Raw genomic sequence first — 19,800 nt, 5'->3', positions numbered from 1 at the left:
CTTACCCGGCCGCCCCGCAGGACCTGCCGCCACTCGGCCTATAGGGCTGACAGATGCGTGTATGAATAATAATAATAATAATAATAATAATAATAATACCATCAATGAAATTGCCTCTCAGATCGTTGTTATGCTCAACAGGAACCAAGTAAATCGTCTTCGCTGACCATTAGATAGAAGACCATTCACGTACACGCGGAGTGTGGGCTTAGTGCCAGAGGCAGCAGCGAGTAGCGCCTTCCAAATCAGGCACTTTCTCATCATTCACTCCTACTCCTGGGTCATCCCGCCCACCCTTCGAGTTTCTTAACCTGGATCAGTCTATCATCGTGCGCGGACACGTTAGTCTCCAGATCATTTCAATCCTATTCGATAATCTTCAAGGCTTCTTTCTATCTCACTCTTTTCCTCTTTTCGTGATGACCTTCCTCACTAGACCCCAGTTGGTCGAGGCGGTTACCGCTCTCGCCAAGATATTGGATGAACTGGAAGTCGATTATGCTGTCATGGGAGGTGCAGCGATGTGTTTCTTGCTAACGATGTGTCTCGGATGACCGAAGATGTGGATATTGTTGTGCACGTCGATGACAGAAACATAACTGCCACTCGCATCCACACATGGCGCAAGACGCACGAGCTGCACGGGGACCGAGACCTATTCTGCCTTGTTGTGCGTGGCTGCATCGACCCTACCAAGGACGGTTACATCTTCTCGGATTTTATGGGCATCAGTATGGTCCTTTGGAAACGGGGAGTAGACGGGGACCAGATGGGAATCGATGCCTCTTCAAGCATCAACGCCTATGCGAGATCCTTACGAGTCTTCGAATTTGCATCTACAAGTGATGATCGAATCAGATGTGAGCAAGGAGCCAGTCACAGAGCAAGCAGGCACGTGGAAGATGAAGAATGGAGCTTTGTTTTCAGTAAGATTTCCCAAGTGACATGGGTTAGTTAATGATTGGAAGTGCAATGAAAGGGTAGGATGGACAGTCGGCTTAAGTTAAGACGACCTGATTCAACAGACCATCGATATTTTCAAGCCAGATGCATGCACCAAGATGGTGTGCTTGTATTTCCATTTCCAAGGATGAAGATATATACTTTGTGGCCTTCCGTGATCCTGTGTGGTCATTCTTCCTCCGAACTGGAATTCGATCAAAAGAAATGTGGCCCTAACTGAAGATTGATTGAAAAAAAAAAAAAAAAAAAAAAAAAAAAAAAAAAAAGTATACAGATCGTATGGCGTTTTGCCTATTTATGACCAAGCACTTTTTACAGGCACCGCGGGACTTCCGCTTACAGGTTGACAGCTTAGACCTCCGTGCAATGGTGTGAACGACCTGAGGCAGCTACTGGGATTACATGACGAGAATACATGTGATTCAGATCTGGGTTGGTCACTGTTGTCTCTGCATGCCACTTGCAAAAGAGGCCATGTATTCGCCATATGAATTACATGGGGGTTACGGGAGTGGGGTCTGTCTTCTGGCAAACGATCCAAGTTGCATGGTGTACCGTAGAAATGCGGGAAATCACACTATTCTGACAAGCAAATTTAGCGATGGGTTCTGATTAAATCCGTGTTCGATTGGACGTACCGTCCCCGCGTAAAAGCTGGCACAAGAGCTAGCTGAGAACAGGATGCTCCGTCGTGAAGAAGGACAGAGGAGACATTTGACGGGAGGATATTCATTAGGCGAGTATTTCGCAGCGAGTGTGGACGGATTCTTCAAAAGGCATGGATATCGCGAACAAAATATGGTGATTCTAGCATTCTTGCAATCGGGAACGGTGCACACCTTTGCTAGACTGAAAAAGCGACCCCGCGGATTTGACATGAAATACGCCGTGATGGGTGGTGCTGCAGTGAGCCTCGTCGGAGACGATCCGACTAGGACATTTGAGGACGTGGACATTGTTATCCATGCCAAAGATCCCAAAATCACAGCAGAATAGGTGGCCAACTAACTTATCAACACCTATCCGTGTCTTTACTCTTGGATTACAGAAAATGGCCAAACCATGGCTGCCTACAACCTTCGCTGGCCCTATGGAAGTCCAAACAAACCTGTCCCGTTGAAGCTATTTGTCCACGAGGACTGGCTGCAGAGACCACAGTACAATCTTGAAACGGCCAGTCGTGAGGAGATGCGAATGGGTAAATTCAAGGTTAAGGTATTCAATCCTGAAAGGCTCTTTTGTGAGAAGATTTTGTTCCAGTGCGAGCGGAGAGGGGCATTGAAGGAGGCAACAGATGTCAGGGATTTGCCCATTCTTTTCAAACCTGTGTTGCCCAGGAGGGTGGAGCTGGATTTTGGTGGTAGCCAGAGCTTGACGGATGCGCTGCAGTATCTCGTGGAGAAGGAACCAGAATTAGCAGAGCAAATAAAGAGAAAGGTCAAGTGCGCAGCGGTCTTTCACAACTGGTTGAATCCATACCAGATCGGCAGGGCGGGAACACTAGGAGATTTGGTTGATGATATGTAGATTCCTTGAAATTGAACGAGAGTGTAACATCTTAGCAATCAATCAATAGGTTTACCACTCTTGTCAACCGAGGACGACGGTTTGCTGTTGAAAGTTTGAACCCGGCCTGTTGAAGCTTTTCTGTCGCTAGTTCAGAATGGTAATCCTCGTCTCGAATCAAGACCATGTGGAGCTATGCAGAATGCTTACAGTCGATCGCGATTCTCAAGTGATACATTTGTTATTGAGCCGGCGCCAATGAGAAACTCTTGAAACCTGATCTCTCTTGCCTCAATATATCTAAGGCGTTCCAGTCTCTCCTTTTCAGGGAGAAGCTTCATGTAACTGGAGAAGTGGTGTATACCAAGAGCCTCTAAGCGCTTTCTGTTTATAGCACCATCGATAGTATTGGACTTCTGGGTGAGGTTTGGAGCAAGGGTATCTGGTCCCTTAGCAGTATGGTAACTTTTTCCTTCTCTCGTCTTCTTTGCCTTTTATTGATGAGAAAGAAAAGAAGTGACAAGAAAACGAGGAAAGAGCTTAATATAAAGAACATGGAGGGAAAGTATCTACAACAGTAGGGGGAGTCACTGGGAAAAGAGAGAAATTTGTTCTGGTTGTTTTCGACTTAACAGCCCAAAGGATTATAGAAATGGAGAGCTGATGTATGTTTGAGATTGTTGGTAGTTTTACGTGTCTGTGTCTGACTGGTTCGAATCTGACTGCAGGCATCAAGTATGACAAGACTCAGCTGGCTGATGATGTCTTATGAAATTCACAAAGGCATTGGAAATTCTTGATTGTTATTGATTTGAGCGTCTTTTTAATACATATCAAGACATTCTAATTCCCATCCGCATCTCCCTTCTCATTCCCCTGTCACTTTGGTAGCACTGGCCAACCTCGGAATCGAGGGCGTTCTCTACAACCACTATGGATAATAAGCTAAAGTATAGCAGCATAGTGGATATTGAATACTGAACTTACAACTGTAAGCGCTGCCCCGGTCTGCGAGGCAATAACTCCGACGCTGAGCCGGGCTGATCCAGAAACCGTTCATATTCAGCCCTCGCCTATTAAATCCTTCTGTAGCGCTCTAGTCCATATTTTTTCGGACAAACCCTCGCTGTAAGCTGAGTAGTAGAGTAGGTGACCTCCTATTGTTCCATCTGTAGAGGTAAGATCCAGGTTGTGGAAAATCTATACTCGCCAAGTCGATCATTGATGATGAAGTTAAGAAGTAAAGCTCCGTATCAGTTTGTTATTTCTTCTTCAAGAATAATGGTGAAGAGGACAGCCTGGCCACCGCGCTCTGTGCTGTCCTTCATCAGCTATTCCTACAGCAGCCGAAGATGACACGACATGCCTTGCCATCGTGGAAGAAATACGGAGACATGATTAAACAGGACGCCAATTTGCTATATTCTTATGGAAGTGGCGAGTGACGATGCATCATCCAGCATCATTTGTGTGTTTTGACGCCATTGACGAATGCAAACAAGAAGATCGATCCCGACTGTTTGTGGAGCTGAGAGACTTTTACCTGTGCAGTCGACGATCATGGAAAAGACCGTAGTAGTCCGCTACACGTTGCCTGTAGAGCCGGAAATGAGCAAATTGTGTGGATATTACTGGAAAAGGGAGCAGATGTTAATGCTCTGGATGAATGGCGTAACAGTGCTTTGCAAGTGGCGCTGGACTCCGGATACGACAATATCGCGGAGATGCTGCGGCAGAATGGAGCGGATGACGGGGACTTGCGTGATTGGTCTCTGATATGAGCTTAGGCTTGCTTCATGTATGAGCGAGTTGTTTAGCTTTTTTCTTTCAGTCTAGCTTGCGTTGGTCTAAGTACGGCGTAGAATGCTTTGAGATCTATACACAGAAGGAGCGAGCGTAGTCATAGTAATAAACTGCAGCTTGTTGCGTAGAAGGATTCCCGATGCCGTCGCTGCCAACTATGAGTGAGTATTATTGGTGAAGATATTTTAGGAACGTGGATCCCGCCGGGCACGTGCGCACTTTAATTGGAGCAAGGTTTATCTCGACCCTAATCAATCTTATCTAGAGTTGCCTCTCGTTTAGATCTTTTCAGGGACCGTTCCTGAATGCGACCGGATAATTAACGCTGTCGCGACCTTGAGCTTCGGAGCACGCTTTCAGGTCTCATTCTTTGACCAAAACTATCGAAATTGGATTATTGAGACTTGCGCGATTTCCGACCACACAAATCCAATATTCTTTTATCTCTATGCGCCTTTAACGCTTGCGCGTATCCTCAAGTCCACCGGTCATAGTGACAGAGGGAAAAAGGACCGGAACTGCCAGAAAGGGAAATCCGGAGTATGGGTCCATCGTCAAAGCCGATAAGGGAAGAAGACAAGTTGTTGGCAGTCAATTCGCCACTGTTTTTATGGGTCTTCAAAATCTGAAGCGCTAACCAAAGACTATCAGGGCAGAAGCCGGCGGATCACTCAAAGACCATCGCAAACTTCCCGAACAATGCATTAGAATATGTAACAAAAGCACCCAAAATGAGCCAATTATGTCGTTTCTTCAAGGGCATCTGCGTTCTGGACCAGGACGAGTTCCGCCGTGATTCATCGTGAAAACAACCCGCGACTTCCCGGTGCTGTAGTGACCCAGTTTTTATTAAGAATCAGATTTTTACGGTCTATCTCCCCATGGGTATATAGCCATTCCCCGGGATGACGAAGATGGTGAATTGGAACACACATCTTTCAACTTTCAAGCACAGCTATGAGCATTTTCAAGAGTGACAAGGAGGCCAAGGCTCCTCAGGTCAATATCACCTCGAGCCCTGAGTCTTCAGCACCAGGAACACCCCCGATTGAGTCGGCACTGCTGAGCGCAGACCAGAATGCGATTGAGTTAGAGAAGCGGCCACAGTTTGGTCGGTTGGCTTCCTGGAGGGGATCTTTGATTCTGCTGGTTACTTCGGGCGCGCAGTTCCTCGACAATGTTTTCATGACGAGCGCGAACATGGCTTTGTCGTCGATCCAGGAAGAATTCAATGAGTCGAGTACGAATTTGCAGTGGATGATTTCCGCATACACTCTAACCTTTGGTGGATTCCTCCTGCTGGCAGGGGTTCTGTCCGATCGGTGAGTTCTTCATAATATATTAAAGAGATGTCTCTAATAGGTGAATGCAGATATGGACGCAAGACTATTCTTTGTGCTGGCCTGGCATGGCTATCTCTCTGGACATTGGTTATTGGTTTCGGCACGAGCTTTATCCAGCTCGCCATTTTCCGTGGTCTTCAGGGAATGGGTGCAGCGATGACGGTCCCGTCCGCAATTGGAATCATCAGTTCCTACTTCACTGGCCTGGACCGGACCAGGGCGCTGTCCATCTATGCCTCCTCCGGTACGATTGGCTTCTGCGCTGGTCTTCTCGTCGGTGGTTTCCTCACTTCCTCCTTGGGCTGGAGATATATCTTCTACCTGATTGTGATCATTACTGGCGCTCTTGGTATTCTAGGAGCCATCGTGATTCCCAAGGATGTTCCTGTCGCAGAGAAACCGAAGATGGATTATGTCGGATCCATCCTATCTACGTCTGGTCTTATCCTCCTTCAGTTTGTGCTGTCGAGTGGTGGTGACTACGGCTGGGGCACACCATTCATCATTGCGTTGCTCGTCGTTGCAGTCCTTCTTCTGGTTGCTTTTGTCATCCTTCAGAAGTACATCAGCTACCCCATCATGCCGTTGTCGTTGTGGAAGCTGCGCAACTTTGCCGGGCTTTGGATTGCTGGATTCAGTATGCTCTCCCCAACCTCCATTGTGCTGAAAACATGCTAACAATTCAAAGCTTGCTACGGCAGTTACCAAAACGTCATCTACTACATCGTCCTGATGGCCCAGCAGGTCGACAACCTCAACGCCGGTGACACCGCCCTCCGTTTCCTCCCCATGGGCGCAATCGGATTCGTCGCCTCAATGGGAACCGGGAAGCTCCTCGAATACGTTAACGGAAAATACACGTTGCTCGCAGGTCTTATCTTGACTGTCGTGGCTCCTATACCGAGTGCCTTGACCGCAACGGATCAGGAGCCGGACTTCTGGGTCAACGTCCTTCCTTCGTCCTTGATCAGTATTACCGCTGTGTCTCTTATTTTCGTGACAACCAGTACTCTCATCTTGACGACCGTTCCGGTTAACGTTAAGAGTCTCTGCGGTGGAATGGTAAGCCCCCCCCCCTTTATTTCTCACAACATGAAGCTAACAATAACAGCTCAACACTGCATTCCAAATCGGCTCGGGAGTAGCCCTCGCCATTTCCGCCGCCGTCACAGATGCAGTTGACATCTCAAAAGGCCACGGCATCGCACAGCAATACGCAACTGGTCTCTGGTGCTCTGCCGGTCTCGCTGGTCTTGGACTGATTATTGCGTTTTTCTCGGTTAGCCGAAAGGGGATCGGACCGAATGATCGTACGGATTCTGATATTGCTGTTTGATCGATCGATCGCCTGATTGATTGATCTTTACGACTATGATTTTGACAACGACAACGACACAATGACCATGACTACGACTATGCTTTTTCTACTCGGTTTCGGCGACGGATTTAGTGACCAATTTGGTATCGGGATCTTTTCGGATATAATATGGGTATACATCGGTTTGCATTGATTCAGCGTGCATTTTTATTGTTTTCGTTATGCTTCACTCACGTCGGATAGAGGGATAGACGACTGAAAAAAAAAAAAAAAATCCTATAGATAGATAGACCCCTAGATAGACTTTCCTCTTTTCGTGATCTTCACCACAAAACTCAAACAATAATAATAATGTTTTCTCCTTGACCGAATCCTCCCTCTCTGCACAGCACAGTCCAAGTACTTTGTAAAGCACTTAGGGCACGTGGAACCTAGTGGATCCCTGAAAATCTAAAAAGCGGGCCGCTGAAAAGTCTATTTCTTATCAATTATTATCAGTCCCGGCTGATATTTGTTGTGTGATTGGTGCGTGGAGCATATCATGCATTTCTGCAGATGGTCATGGGATACCTAGTGCTAATGATGTGAGATAGTGACATGTGCATAGGGGGATGGTCTAGAACGAGGGTGCATTTGTCTGAAGAGGTTGGAGCGTCAATGGTGCGAGGTATAAATGATGTGCAGTGTGGTTGACGAGGTGTCAATGGTCTTTGGTGTTTTGGGCAGGCTTTTCTGCTGGTATACGGCGTCCAGAGTTTCATGATTGGCCAGATTGATATATTACTGAATGCGCAAAAAGGACTGCAACATGATGTATCTAACATCTACGCTAGCTAACCCAAGCTTCACAACAGGCCCTGAGAATAACTCCGAAAAAAAACATATGTTTAAATCATAACCCATAAATCAATCCACCCCCTACAAAAACTCCGACGCATAATCCAACAAATTCACCTTAACCGGCGCCTTGATAGCCTGCATCGCCGCACTAAAATACGGAATCTCCTCCCCCTTATAATAAACCCGATTCCCACTAATCTCAATCGTCACGTCACCAAAGTCGTCAGTAGGTGAGCCGTTACCCAGTGCTTTGCGAACGAGAACATCGATGTCGATGTCGCCGAGAACGGTTGTTTCTGTGATGCCTTCCTGCAGGTAGAGGTTTGGGATGTCGACGTAGCCCATTGATTGGCCACTTATGGAGAGGTTGAAGCTCACGGAGCCCTGGGGGTTAGTGTTAGTATTTTCTTGTGAGAGGAGGTTGGGTTGGGGTTGGGGACGTACTAGTTCTACGATGAAGGGGCTTGGGTTGCGGAATGCAACGGTGGCGTTCACGTTGTAGCCTTCTGAGGTGGCGGGCTTTAGGAGGTTGACGTTTGTGACGTTGAAGGAACCGGGTTCGTCCAGGTATTCTTGATACATGTTAGCTCGAGTTGTCAAGTAGAGGGAAATATATGCAAGTCCTACCTTCAACATTATAACCCTTCATGGCCATGGTCTTATGAACATCCAAATGCGCCGTGGGTAACCCTCCAACTTTAAGATCCGGCTTTCCAGTGACCAACACCGAAATCTCCTTCTTCCGTACCGCATCCGCAGCCAACTGCGACAAACACTCGACACATGCTATATTCAAATCCTGATCGATTGTAAAGTCCGAATCACCTCCGAATCCAATCTCCTGGACCGGAAAAACCGCGAATGATGTATCGGAGCCTGAAGCACGAATGGTCGCGTTGAACGCTGAGAGATGGCCGCTTCCACTGAAGCCGCCGGCATTGAGGTTTTGCTTTTGGTGGACGTGGAAGGAGTTGGGTGTGGGATTCGTTATTGAGAGGTGATTGTAGTTGTATTGGTAGTCGTTGATGTATTTGTTCGCGAAATTGGGGACTCCTACATAGACTCTGATATGTCACTATTAGCAGACAGCGCACAAACTCCAGATGAACAAGCACTCACAAAGGAAGAACAGTAACCAGCACAACAACACAAAACCCAATAACATAAACCCACCACCACCTCTTCATATGCGTCTTAAACCGCTGAAAAAACGGCGGCTTCAGCGCCGTCTCCGTAACATTCGTCTGCGAATTATTCGACTTCTGCCCCAATTCTGGTCCCGACATCTTGAATCGTTCACTCTCTGCAGGAGTCAATATTACAAGAACAATCCCATTGTGCGTATTTCCGGCCCCCCGCGTCTGTTTTTAACATGAATCATTTTCCCCACGGGGCCGGATCGCAATGTCGATCTTCACGTGTGCGACGTGAGAGACCGCGGTACTGGCGATGACGGTGGTTGCACCGGCTGCTGACCAGCAGGTCGCATTTCTTAGATTGGGCTTTCGTGCTACTGTTTCGTTGGGAATAGGACTGCGAGATGGCGGGTTTACCCTGGGAGGAGATGCATTGTGTAGATGGTGTTGTACAGGGCTGGATTGATTCCTTATCTATGGGACTGTATGATGCAAGGCGATCTTGTGCGGACGCGCTCTGGCAACTCAGAGGCCAGGGGAATGAGTTTGAGCCTCAGGACGTCATGGCCTTGCTGGAGAAGGTAGGAGATGTCTTGTTGGCCGGCTTTGCCAGAGCCGCCGGGCCATGATGCGTTTGCCCATTGCGGGCAGGGTACCGCAGAGTATTATTTTAACGGAGTTGCCGTAGAATAGTAAGAGTATGCAAGAAAGGTAGAATAGGATATGGAAAGACCGAAGCAACCTGTTTACCCTGAGAAATTATCGTGGAATTCCTTGTTTATTAGAAAATAGCTCATCGGAACATGGTTGTCCGAAGGTCGCACCGGAACCAGACGTTCCGGATACGATAACCGAAGCGCCGTGCGGTCCTGCCCTTTTGAGACATTGCGAGAATTAATATTATTTAGAGGGTCCCGTAAGAAATTAAATTTGTCTAGTCCGATATATGTACAAATGTTAGAGTCGGACAGTGATCGATAATCCGAAACAGGCTCTATCACGGATCCATACACTTGTACTCCATAATGTGGTTCAAAATCGGACCACCTTCTTTCCGGTTGCCATTGACAGTAATGGTGGACAAATATCCGGAAGAATTGCCAACGATACTATGAGAGGATCCGATGAGTTCTACTCTTGCAAATACAGTGGCATTTCCAAGGGAAACTTATTTCGAGTCCTTGTCTTTGAAGCACTTCGCAGACATGAGGTTTGATTCAGTGAATGTTGCTACTGATGTTGGAGCGTTGTCGAATTACCTGGCAAAGAAATTGAAGGTAGTTAAACCGGGTGCAGGTGGAAAAGCCGTGGCTGGGCCTTATGGGAGTCAAGGTTGATCGGACAGCGTGTGAAATGGAACGGAAGGAGATCATAATGCCATCAAGCCTATAGAATTGATCACCTGCGTTCATAACGTTCCCAGTGGATACAATGGAAATTGCCCATCCCTATCAAGCAGAAATCCCTGCAGAATAGCATCAAGATCCAGATTCGATAATTCCCAATCCGTTTGCGGGAAGCCATTTCCCGCAAAAGTTGTCCCAACAGCCTGGGTTTTATCAGGCGTAGCCACAGACTCATATTGAACAGTTTGCACCTGGGCCGAGTCTCCGGTGGTATTCCCACTCATCGAACCATTGACAGCGATACTAACACCCAAATGATCCATGAGCCTGTCGAGATTCTGCCTTGCTTTTATAGCCGCGGCATAGATATCTTTTTGCTCTTCCAGAGTATTCAAACAGAAGATAAGGGATTGAAATGAAACTGAGCCTTTCCCTTTGTGCGCCACGATTCGCGCGTGGATGGTTGCGCTGACATATGTCGCGTACGATAGAACGTATGGTGCGCTCCCGATCGAATAGTGCTGAGCATAGTCGCGCAGAATTTGGACGGTCTGGTTAGCAGCGGCTGTGCTCGCTGTGATGGACTCATGGGCTACTATAGAGCTGCTGTGGCTGTCCGTGATGAAAGGCCGCTCGGAGAGAATGACGAGAGTGTTACAAAGGGCTCTGTCCTCGAGGTTAGCAATGTGCACTGGGAAACAAGGAGGGTTTACCAACAAAAGACAGAGGGCCTGGGGCAGGACAAAACCAGGGTCCCCTGAATGGGCAATATAGTCCATCTGGGGAGGAAGGGTTTTCCGCCATTGGCTCAAGTCAGATTTGATTCTTTCGCAGACATTCATTTTCTGACTTAGTCGAGCATTTGGAGTGGACTCAGAATAAACCTCGCACATCAGGTGTTCAATTATAACTGACAATTCGCACAGCTTCGTTAGCAAAGTTACATTCAATGCTGGAATGCCCAATTGTTGGTGATTTGTTTTGTATGATATGCTGTCAAATTGCTCGAGCTCATCATACTCGTCTAGGAACTTCAAAGGCGTGTTAAAATCTCTTTTCCGGAGGAGTGAAGGTCGGCCCTGGAGAAGGCATTGGATCTTGTCAATCGCTAGTAAGGTCCGATAAGTAAATAAAATCGCAATAAAAATAGTTGGGAACTTACAATATGCCCCCCAAACAACCCGCTTTCGAATCTCTAGCTGCTCTGCTGACGTGTTGTTTGTCGAAGGCAACACATGCAGACCAAGATCAATAATCATATTGAAAGCATTTCCAGCGTATAACCACGACAGACTTCGTTCGTCACATCTCGAAAACAGTGCATTTGACATGATCAGAAGAGCCTGTATAGTAGTGATCTCGCTTTTATCAAACTTCTCGCGCAAGAGCTCCACGAATCGCTGTCGATACATCAATCCTGCTGTGTTTATGTCATCTGGATCCGTGCGGACTTCAGGCCTGAGGCAGTGTTTGGAGACAACAAAAAAGATAGAATTAAGTAGTAGTTTTGAGAAGTAAGGACCATCGCACGCCATGTCGCGCATGAAAACGGGACGGTGGATGATTTGCGCAGTATAGATCTGGCGGCTCCAATAAATGGAGAGCAATTCCATTCCAATGCCAGGGTCTACTCCATCAAAATCGAGGCGACCAGCTCTGAGATTCAACGGCTCCAGTTGCCCTTTGAGATGGTTAGTTCTTGGCACTAACATGTCTTCTTCGAGAGGTAAGCTCACTCTGCTTCGCAGTCTGCGCAAAGAGAAGATGGCGAGACCACTCTTCCGTGGCATAAAAATCATTGACTTGCCCATTTCGTTGCTGGGGACTTGATGTTTCATAGTATGCCGTGCTGGTTGGACCGTGGTATAGAGAGATATTGCTCCTGGGATCATTATCAGGCACTTCTGTGGGAATGTGAGAGCCGCGCGCCCCTATGTCTGCCAGAGTCCTAATACTCCTTTCAGGACCCGAGATTGGAGAGTCCACTGAGCATGGTTGCTGCGGGGAAAAGGCTTGCTCCACTGACAAGCCAGGAGCCCCATGTCCTGCGACTGGCGTATCTCCAGTCTGAAGGCGCTGGCGAAGAAATGTATTCTCCGACTCCAATCGCGCAATTCTTTGATTTGTTGGCCTACCATCAGAGCAGTTAGCAACCGCATAACGAAAGCATCAGACCCGATACCAACCTCGGCTTATGTTGAGCAGGGCCTTGCTGGCAGTCAATGCCTTTGGCTATGCAGTTGCCACAGGTTGGCTTCACAGCGTCGCATTTCAACTGTTTCTATTTATTAACAATAGTACTGGCAGGTAGATCAACTAATGCATCGCACCTTTTTCTGACGGCAAAACGTACACGCCGCCGATGCGCGGCCGAGACCTTGTCTTTTCGGCATGTCGGCTCCCGGCTTGGATAGGAGATAAGCTGTGACCGGCACCGGATTGAATTTTCATTCAATGAGGCACTGTAGGCATTCTGACGTGCATGTCTATGCTATGGATGTTCTTCAATGAGAGATTGAGTTGTTTACCGGAGGTTTGGGGATTCGTTGCTGTGGGGTTGACATCTCGGACCGAGCAGCGGCTATCTAATTGGTTCATTCAATCCTGTGATATAATTGGTTTAGACGGAGCCCCTATGTATCTATGCGTTCCCTACAACTGTATACTCCTTTATTGGCATAATTCCTACAGCGGATGAGTGTAAGAGTTCAAAATATACGTTGCGGGCTACTCAATTATCAAAAATTAGCGCAAAGTCAGCCCGAAAGCAGAAGGAACAGTCCAAATATATATATATTAATATTCCACATTAAAATATGCAGTCATTATAAACAATTATATCAATACAATTAAGGAGCAGGACTCGTATTGCCACTCTGCTCAAGCTTTTCCCCATTGTCACCAACCATCTCATCCGACCCCTGTGTCATGCCTGCCAATTTATTTGCCAACCGAACCGTCTGGAATATAGACAGATCCTGCTGGAAGAGCTCTTCAAGTTTCTCCAGACTCTGACCCATTGTCTCAGGATAGAAGAAGAAAACTGTCACTGGGAATGCGAAGCAAAGGACTGTGTATACAATCCAGTACTGATAGCCGATACTTGTCATTGCGATTGGGGTGATCATCTGCACGACGAAGTTCCTGCATAGGGTTAGCTGAGTCCGGACCGGACCGGTAATGAGTTGGGTGTACATACCAAACCCAGTGGTTTGCCGTGGAAATCGATGTCATCGCTACTCGAAGCCTCAGAGGAGCGACCTCAGTGCAATAGAGAAAGCTAGGACCCAGAAAACCGATGGGGAAGAAGAATGCGAACAGAAAGATGAAGAAGGTCGTCCCAATTGCCGCTCCGTGACTCTCACTCGCATATTTGTTCGTGATGGCTATACACATCATGCACAGCGTGATACCCGCGCCACTGAACAGAAACAGTTTCCGGCGTCCGAATCGATCAATGGTGAAGAAAGCGACGAAAGAAGCCGCGAATTTCCATGTCAACATGCCTGCCGCAAGCACTCTGGAAAGATCCGCGGTTAGGCCAAGACTATCTTGGAAGATTGTCGTACAGTAAGTGCTGATTGCATTTGCACCGGTCATTTGGACCCAGAATTGCAGACCGAGACAGAGCATGAATCGATAGAATAGTTTGCCGTCTTTCATGGTGAAGATGTCCTTGACTCTTGCTGCATTTTGAGCCGATTCTTCGAGTGAGGCTTCGATGCCGGCAATTTCGTGTCTGATTTCCGGGTCTTCAGAATCGATCTCCTTGATGCGAGCCAGGACGAGAGCTGCTTGGGTGGCATGACCGGCACGCACCAGCCAGCGAGGCGATTCCGGGAGGAGAAAAATGGACGCGATTGGCATAAGCGAGAAAACACAGGGAATTGCCATTGGCATGCGCCACGAGACAGAGTGGTAATCGATATAAGAAAAGCCGTAATTGATCCACTGGCTAATCGCATAGCCGCTCGTGATGAAAATACCATCAATCACAACGTGTGCTCCTCGATCTGCTGCAGGAGAGCACTCAGACTGCCAAACAGGAACTATCGTGCTTGTGAACCCGATTCCAATACCCGTGACGATGCGTCCGACCAGTAACTGAGAGAAGCTAAACGAAGTGCACGAAAGAAGTTCGCCGATAAACGTTAAAAGTGCCCCGACAAAAATGGCTTTCCTCCGGCCGAGGAAATCTCCGATGGAAGTGCATATTAACGAGCCCGCGGCACCTCCGAGTGTGAAGCAGGAGACGTAAACGCCCTGCATGATGGACTTTTGCGACTCGGTCTCTCCGGTGGCGTGTACTGTGTCGATTTGGGGAAATAGGCCAGTCCAGCTGGCGAAGCCGAGTAGTCCTCCGACGCCCACTTGATTATAACCGAAGAGAAAGAAGCATGGGAAGACCACGAGGATGATTTGAGTCAGTTGTAAGGAGTGCCCGCGAAGCATGATGGCTGGATGTGTTGGATTAAATTAAAAACTAAAGAGAAACGATATCAACCAGCGAAAGAATTGATCTGGAGAACTGGTCTCTGGACGGTGATGGTTATATAGGGTTCTCCTTCGAGTACCCCAGATGAATAAGACCCTAACACCGCAAAACTCGGATGTGCCGCGAAAGGAGTATACACCGGGGACTAATCGGTGGCATAATATACGCGACCCAGGTTTTAACAACCTATTAATGGAAGAGTCGAGCTCCTTGCATTATCAGCTCCAATGCCAAATGGCAATACTACGGTAGACCTCATGCTGCTCTGAAACATCGTCACAATCTATCACGGAGTACAGTTAACCCAATAAAACCAATCAATTCTTTATCAAAGACCAGATGGATGGACAGGTTCCTCATATTTTGATACACGCCTGATAAGCCATGTCCATGAATTTAACGGCTTTATCACAGATCGCACTAATCGGACTACACACAGTAGTAGCAACTGTATCTTCATGCTTGTTTTTGTGATTACGTTGACATGGGCCCATGCGTCGGCCATATGGCGGTAATGCTGGATGTGCTGTATGAACTGTGGAGGTTATGCAAGTTTATCGTGCATGCAGATCGACCAAGTCATGGCGTCCGAGACCCTGATAATGCGGTGAGTGAACTCGAAGAGGCAGTAGTTTTAAATGCGGTATACCTTTATTTGTTCTATTTCAAGAATCCATGGATACTACGGAGAAGGTAATAGAGATCGCCTTTTCCCATTATTTCTGGTGGCTACACTGCAAAACTCTAGTATAACCTGGCCATGAAAACTGAGCAGCAGTGGGAAAGCTCGAGCACTGCACCCTGCGGACTCTATCTGCAGTTACAATGTGACTGCAACTTGTCAGTGTGCTTTCACTTCTGTGTCGGAGAACCCATCAAGAGAGTGGGAAACAGATCCCCCCCCCCCCATACATGATGTCGAGCGCTCCGGATTCATTCGGGATATTATGTCAATGCAGAGATGCCAGATCGCTTTACTCTGCCCAACGTAGTACTCTACGTGAACGCTGCCATTATGCCCCTTCCGTTGTATATAAATTTTTGTTCTAAATTCTCTCGCCGATAGGAAGCCGGAATACAAGTATGGGCCGCTATAATTGATCATTTGATGAGACATAATCGTTTTGCAGTGGACAAATTTCTCAAAGAAGGCACTAATTACAGACAATGCTCAGGGTAAGCCATATCCGATTCAGGTAGTTGAAGCGAACGCAATGGCGAAGCGTGTCGCGTCCTAACCAATACAAAATAGAAACCGACCTCCGGGTGGGTGTATGCAGCGCAACTTGCATACATCTAATCTTGCATAGGCTCAACTCCCTTGCATCGAGATTATGTAGATCTTTGCTTTTATTCCTTTCTGCAAAATCTATGAGTTGGTTCTGCACGAGGGATGCTAGTTGCAGACGATGTATGCAGATAGATAAAAATGGAAAGAGTGAGGCTTGTCGACAGCGAATGAGATTAATTTCCTTGTTTTCTGCTTGCAATCGTTTTCCCCCATCGGCTTTTGTAGAAGTAATTTGTGATAGTAGCTTGCATTCCACGGCCCGAATATTCCATCAATAACATCACAGAAATGAGCGAGCAAATTGCCCATGTTTGCAGGCCTAGGATATGAAATCTTGGCAGCTCACCCCATATTTCCCGATATGTCAATCTAACACGCTGCGCCTCGTGTCCCGTATCTATGCACCTTCGTCACATTACACCGCAAGAGCACCGACGTCATGGTCAGTTATCCCATGTCCATTTTTTCCTGCCTAGTCCCCGAGGACCTGGAAACCAGCGCAAATAACATAAAAAATGCGGTAAATGGGCTCGCGCTCGCGAGAAAGACGTTTGTCGGCAATTCTACGGAGCACCCGATGCGCATCTCTTCGTTGGAACAAGGATAAGCTCTCACCGCTGGCGATATAAGATCAAGGCAATGGTAGAGAATAAATCGGAGACCACTGTGTACAGGCAATATATGAGTAGGACAGTGGTGTACATATAGGCCAGGAGCCATCTTGTGCATATGTTTATGTGTCATTCAGAAACCGTATACGGTCGTATACCACGTTAGACCACTACCTCTTACGACTAAAACACCCACTGGAGAATATAATGTCTGTTAATGAATTAGTATCGGTACACAGAACAAGAAAAATAGAGAGACGTGGAACAAGAATCTGTATGCATGAAGATGATTTATTGGCAGTCAGAAGTTTCGCCCAAACGGAGTCAGTCACACAGCCAATTGGCGAACAAGCAGACCAAATTGATATGTCTATACATTTGAAGCTGCTCTTGACTGTGTTTTATATTGAGCCAGAGCTTGGCTTTCTCCAACAACTGCAATATGCGCCGCCTATTCCACGGTCCATACGATATATCTATCAAGTCCAGAACTTCAAAGTAAAGGAATTCCTAGTCAATCCTCTCTTTCAGTAAGGCAGAGGACTCAAAATTGAAATTCTTGAGAAATTGATGATGCCAGTAAGTATCGGGCAAACGCCAGCAAAAGACATCGAGTGCCCTCTTGATATCTTTTGGTTCAAGGTATTCCAAAATGAGGAACTGAATATCGAAGGGAGTCCTACGCTGCCAGCATGACGTGCTCAGCTTGACCTGTCATTGCTTCTTGCTTATTTGCCGGTACCCCTTGGCCTGCTCTATAACATCCCGTAACTCTGGAATGTTCACAGGATCTCTCGACGGATATCGTCGATAGCCTTCGGGTTCAGGACCTTCGAAATGCTTCCTTAGCATCTCTTCATATTTATGATGAAAGTCGTTTGGAAAATCGCCACCACGCTGATCGAGGAGCGAGAGCCAAAGGCCAGATTCATCCACGAGTGGCCAACCGTCATGACCGTAACCCGACGACCAGCTCCCACGGAGTGTGCCGAAGAACCTTTTTGCGTCACTAATTACCGATATTGTCCCAATGACATGGTCAACTAGAGTCCAGCAGCGCTAATGGAAAAAATGTAATGCCAATGGACTTGATGCACGTGGAGCCAATAAGGCCTGTCTGGTGGGGCATTTGCGACAATCAACATATAAAGGTGCTGGACCTTTTGAAATGATTCTTCTAGACAATGGTCCGATAAGGGTGTTGTAACGGTTCTCATTAATTGCAATTACCGTTGATTATGGTACTGAACCCCTGCCTTCTCTTAGTGTCTTGCGCAGAAAGCAATAGGGATGATTGAGACCTCTTACAGGAGCAGAAGAAATACGACCACGCCCAGGGGGGTTTTGAAGTAGTGTAATTTCAAATCTCATCCCTCCAGTCCTTCCAGCTATCCAGACTGGCTTCTTTGGCTTCCTGAACAAGAGGGTTGCTTTCCAAATCAGGGTCTTCCAGCGTCCTAAACTCTGTACTACATGCCTCACAATGAATAGCACATTGTGACATCGCTTTGGATGTTGGTTAAATAGCGAGGAAGAAAGAATAAGAAAGGCGGGAGATATACATGCACCTATACGTACCTGTTTTTCTAGAGTGACCGTGACTTTCCTCTTCTGGACGCCGCCGCTTTAACGGGGGTACTCAGGGGCTTGCTCAGTGAGCAATCACATGGCCTCCGAGCTATTCACCCCTCTTTATATTGCGCGGGTAGTTCGACTGGACAGTCTCAATCATGTTAGAAAGACTTTCTCATCTACAGATCCTCCAACTCAATGTTGGCTGAAACTGGGAAGCGCACGAAACTGCACTCCAAATAGCTTTTGAAAATAACTGCCATGCAGTGCTAATTCAAGAGCCCTGGATATTTATTTATAGACCGCTCACGCCGACTATGTAAACACCACCCATCATTCCACCAACTCGCCCCAATTGAAGACTGGTCAGAGAGGCGGGAGGCCCCGAGTCCTCACTTACATATCTAAACACCCACATCTGAAAGCAGAACTAGTCCCCTTTGGACCAACTTCTAGGGATGTTCTAACAGTCCGAATCACCACTCCCCAGAAGGCTGCACTCCTGGTCAGTGTCTATAATGCCCCCTGCAATGCAGTTGATGAGGGCCAAGGCTTGGACTCCCTTATGGCACAGCCAGTCCCATCCCACCCCTGCCTGTTTGCTGAGGACTTCAATCTCAAACATCCAGCTTGGCAGTCCTCGGCCCAACCTTCCCCAAGAGCAGAACCCTTCCTTTCTTGGACAGAATCTCAGAATCTCATCCTCACACTCCCCCGGTTGTACTAGATATACTAGGCTCAGATATTCCAGATCTGCAGCTTATTAATGTCTATAATGAGCAGTCACTTCAAGAAGAAGTGAATGAATGGACAGTTGACAGAGCTCTTACATCCTTCACCCCCTCTAGAAGCACCATTATACTAGGGGGTGAGGGGTCACATCATCACATGGACCATGGTGTTGGTTGATAACTTGATTCAGGTATATGATATATTTTTGATAATAATCATTGAATGGACTATGTTGGAGGTATCAATATTGAGTATATCAATTAGGATTATGGTAGGTTATTTGAATGAAATCTTACCATAAATGAGATCTAGGAATCTTACTGCCTTATATTCCGTGTCAAGACTTTAATCAATCTGATTGGTAGAATACTGCTGCCTTATATCCAAGGCATGAAGGGCACGATCCACACATGCTCAACCTAAAAAATACCAAAAACAAAACAAGAAAAGAACAAAATATGAAAAGATGATGGCCCAAAACAAAGACTTCCTCGTTCCTACCCAGTCACAGAGACTATCCCATGTACGCCAAACTAAAGAGCGATGACGACGACGACGTGCCCTTAAGACACGGAGGTATTCATGCATTTTAGCTGACTTCTCCGGCGATAGCGGAGGTCCAGGTGGTTTGCATGCTGATGGCTCTGAAACTGCAAGAATGTTGTTGCGCATGGCTTCGAATAGTTTGCGTGTTTCTTCTGAAGTTCGAGGGTTGGACATGGTGTTGGTTATTCGGGTACGTGATTGTTACAGACCTTATCCTGCCAGCCTCACGTGACGATGCGGGGAGTTAAGGCAGAATCATTGGGTATGCTCAATGGGATGATCAGTGAGTTAAGCAGGG

The 19,800-nt window shown here is 47.1% G+C and overlaps 8 protein-coding genes across 8 annotated transcripts; 4 read left to right on the top strand and 4 right to left on the bottom strand.

Annotated features, from left to right (window-relative positions):
• Positions 1-1,644: 1,644 nt before the first annotated feature.
• Positions 1,645-1,959, top strand: ASPGLDRAFT_36860 (uncharacterized protein; the record flags this gene model as incomplete). The annotated part of the gene is made up of 1 exon (XM_022544746.1): positions 1,645-1,959. One exon carries the CDS (start codon positions 1,645-1,647, stop codon positions 1,957-1,959), a length of 315 nt encoding a protein of 104 aa, XP_022399442.1.
• Positions 1,960-2,025: 66 nt separating this feature from the next.
• ASPGLDRAFT_36859 (uncharacterized protein) lies at positions 2,026-2,490 on the top strand (the record flags this gene model as incomplete). Its single annotated transcript, XM_022544745.1, has 1 exon — positions 2,026-2,490. One exon carries the CDS (start codon positions 2,026-2,028, stop codon positions 2,488-2,490), a length of 465 nt encoding a protein of 154 aa, XP_022399441.1.
• Positions 2,491-3,402: 912 nt separating this feature from the next.
• Positions 3,403-4,250, top strand: ASPGLDRAFT_26984 (ankyrin repeat domain-containing protein; the record flags this gene model as incomplete). Its single annotated transcript, XM_022543621.1, has 4 exons — positions 3,403-3,419; positions 3,466-3,597; positions 3,876-3,937; positions 4,021-4,250. 4 exons carry the CDS (start codon positions 3,403-3,405, stop codon positions 4,248-4,250), a joined length of 441 nt encoding a protein of 146 aa, XP_022399440.1.
• An 836-nt stretch (positions 4,251-5,086) lies between these two features.
• On the top strand, positions 5,087-7,260 carry ASPGLDRAFT_59152 (uncharacterized protein). The gene is made up of 4 exons (XM_022548362.1): positions 5,087-5,594; positions 5,645-6,252; positions 6,304-6,677; positions 6,727-7,260. The coding sequence occupies exons 1-4, from the start codon at positions 5,230-5,232 to the stop codon at positions 6,949-6,951; spliced, it is 1,572 nt and encodes a 523-aa protein (XP_022399439.1). The 5' UTR covers positions 5,087-5,229; the 3' UTR covers positions 6,952-7,260.
• Positions 7,261-7,851: 591 nt separating this feature from the next.
• ASPGLDRAFT_26982 (DUF3712 domain-containing protein) lies at positions 7,852-9,059 on the bottom strand (the record flags this gene model as incomplete). The annotated part of the gene is made up of 4 exons (XM_022543620.1): positions 7,852-8,157; positions 8,218-8,345; positions 8,401-8,837; positions 8,893-9,059. 4 exons carry the CDS (start codon positions 9,057-9,059, stop codon positions 7,852-7,854), a joined length of 1,038 nt encoding a protein of 345 aa, XP_022399438.1.
• An 823-nt stretch (positions 9,060-9,882) lies between these two features.
• On the bottom strand, positions 9,883-12,777 carry ASPGLDRAFT_174246 (uncharacterized protein). The gene is made up of 6 exons (XM_022542820.1): positions 12,586-12,777; positions 12,442-12,530; positions 11,992-12,386; positions 11,418-11,936; positions 10,973-11,363; positions 9,883-10,921 (listed from the first exon to the last, which is right to left on the bottom strand). The coding sequence occupies exons 1-6, from the start codon at positions 12,646-12,648 to the stop codon at positions 10,318-10,320; spliced, it is 2,061 nt and encodes a 686-aa protein (XP_022399437.1). The 5' UTR covers positions 12,649-12,777; the 3' UTR covers positions 9,883-10,317.
• Positions 12,778-12,963: 186 nt separating this feature from the next.
• ASPGLDRAFT_67610 (uncharacterized protein) lies at positions 12,964-14,707 on the bottom strand (the record flags this gene model as incomplete). The annotated part of the gene is made up of 3 exons (XM_022549156.1): positions 12,964-12,982; positions 13,208-13,399; positions 13,455-14,707. The coding sequence occupies 3 exons, from the start codon at positions 14,705-14,707 to the stop codon at positions 12,964-12,966; spliced, it is 1,464 nt and encodes a 487-aa protein (XP_022399436.1).
• Positions 14,708-19,264: 4,557 nt separating this feature from the next.
• ASPGLDRAFT_489921 (uncharacterized protein) lies at positions 19,265-19,800 on the bottom strand. Its single transcript, XM_022547008.1, has one exon. It carries the CDS (start codon positions 19,674-19,676, stop codon positions 19,371-19,373), a length of 306 nt encoding a protein of 101 aa, XP_022399435.1. The 5' UTR covers positions 19,677-19,800; the 3' UTR covers positions 19,265-19,370.

The sequence above is a fragment of the Aspergillus glaucus genome, assembly GCF_001890805.1.
Source record: "Aspergillus glaucus CBS 516.65 unplaced genomic scaffold ASPGLscaffold_14, whole genome shotgun sequence".
NCBI classification, from domain to species: Eukaryota; Fungi; Ascomycota; class Eurotiomycetes; order Eurotiales; family Aspergillaceae; genus Aspergillus; species Aspergillus glaucus.
This window is presented reverse-complemented; position numbering and strand designations above follow the sequence as displayed.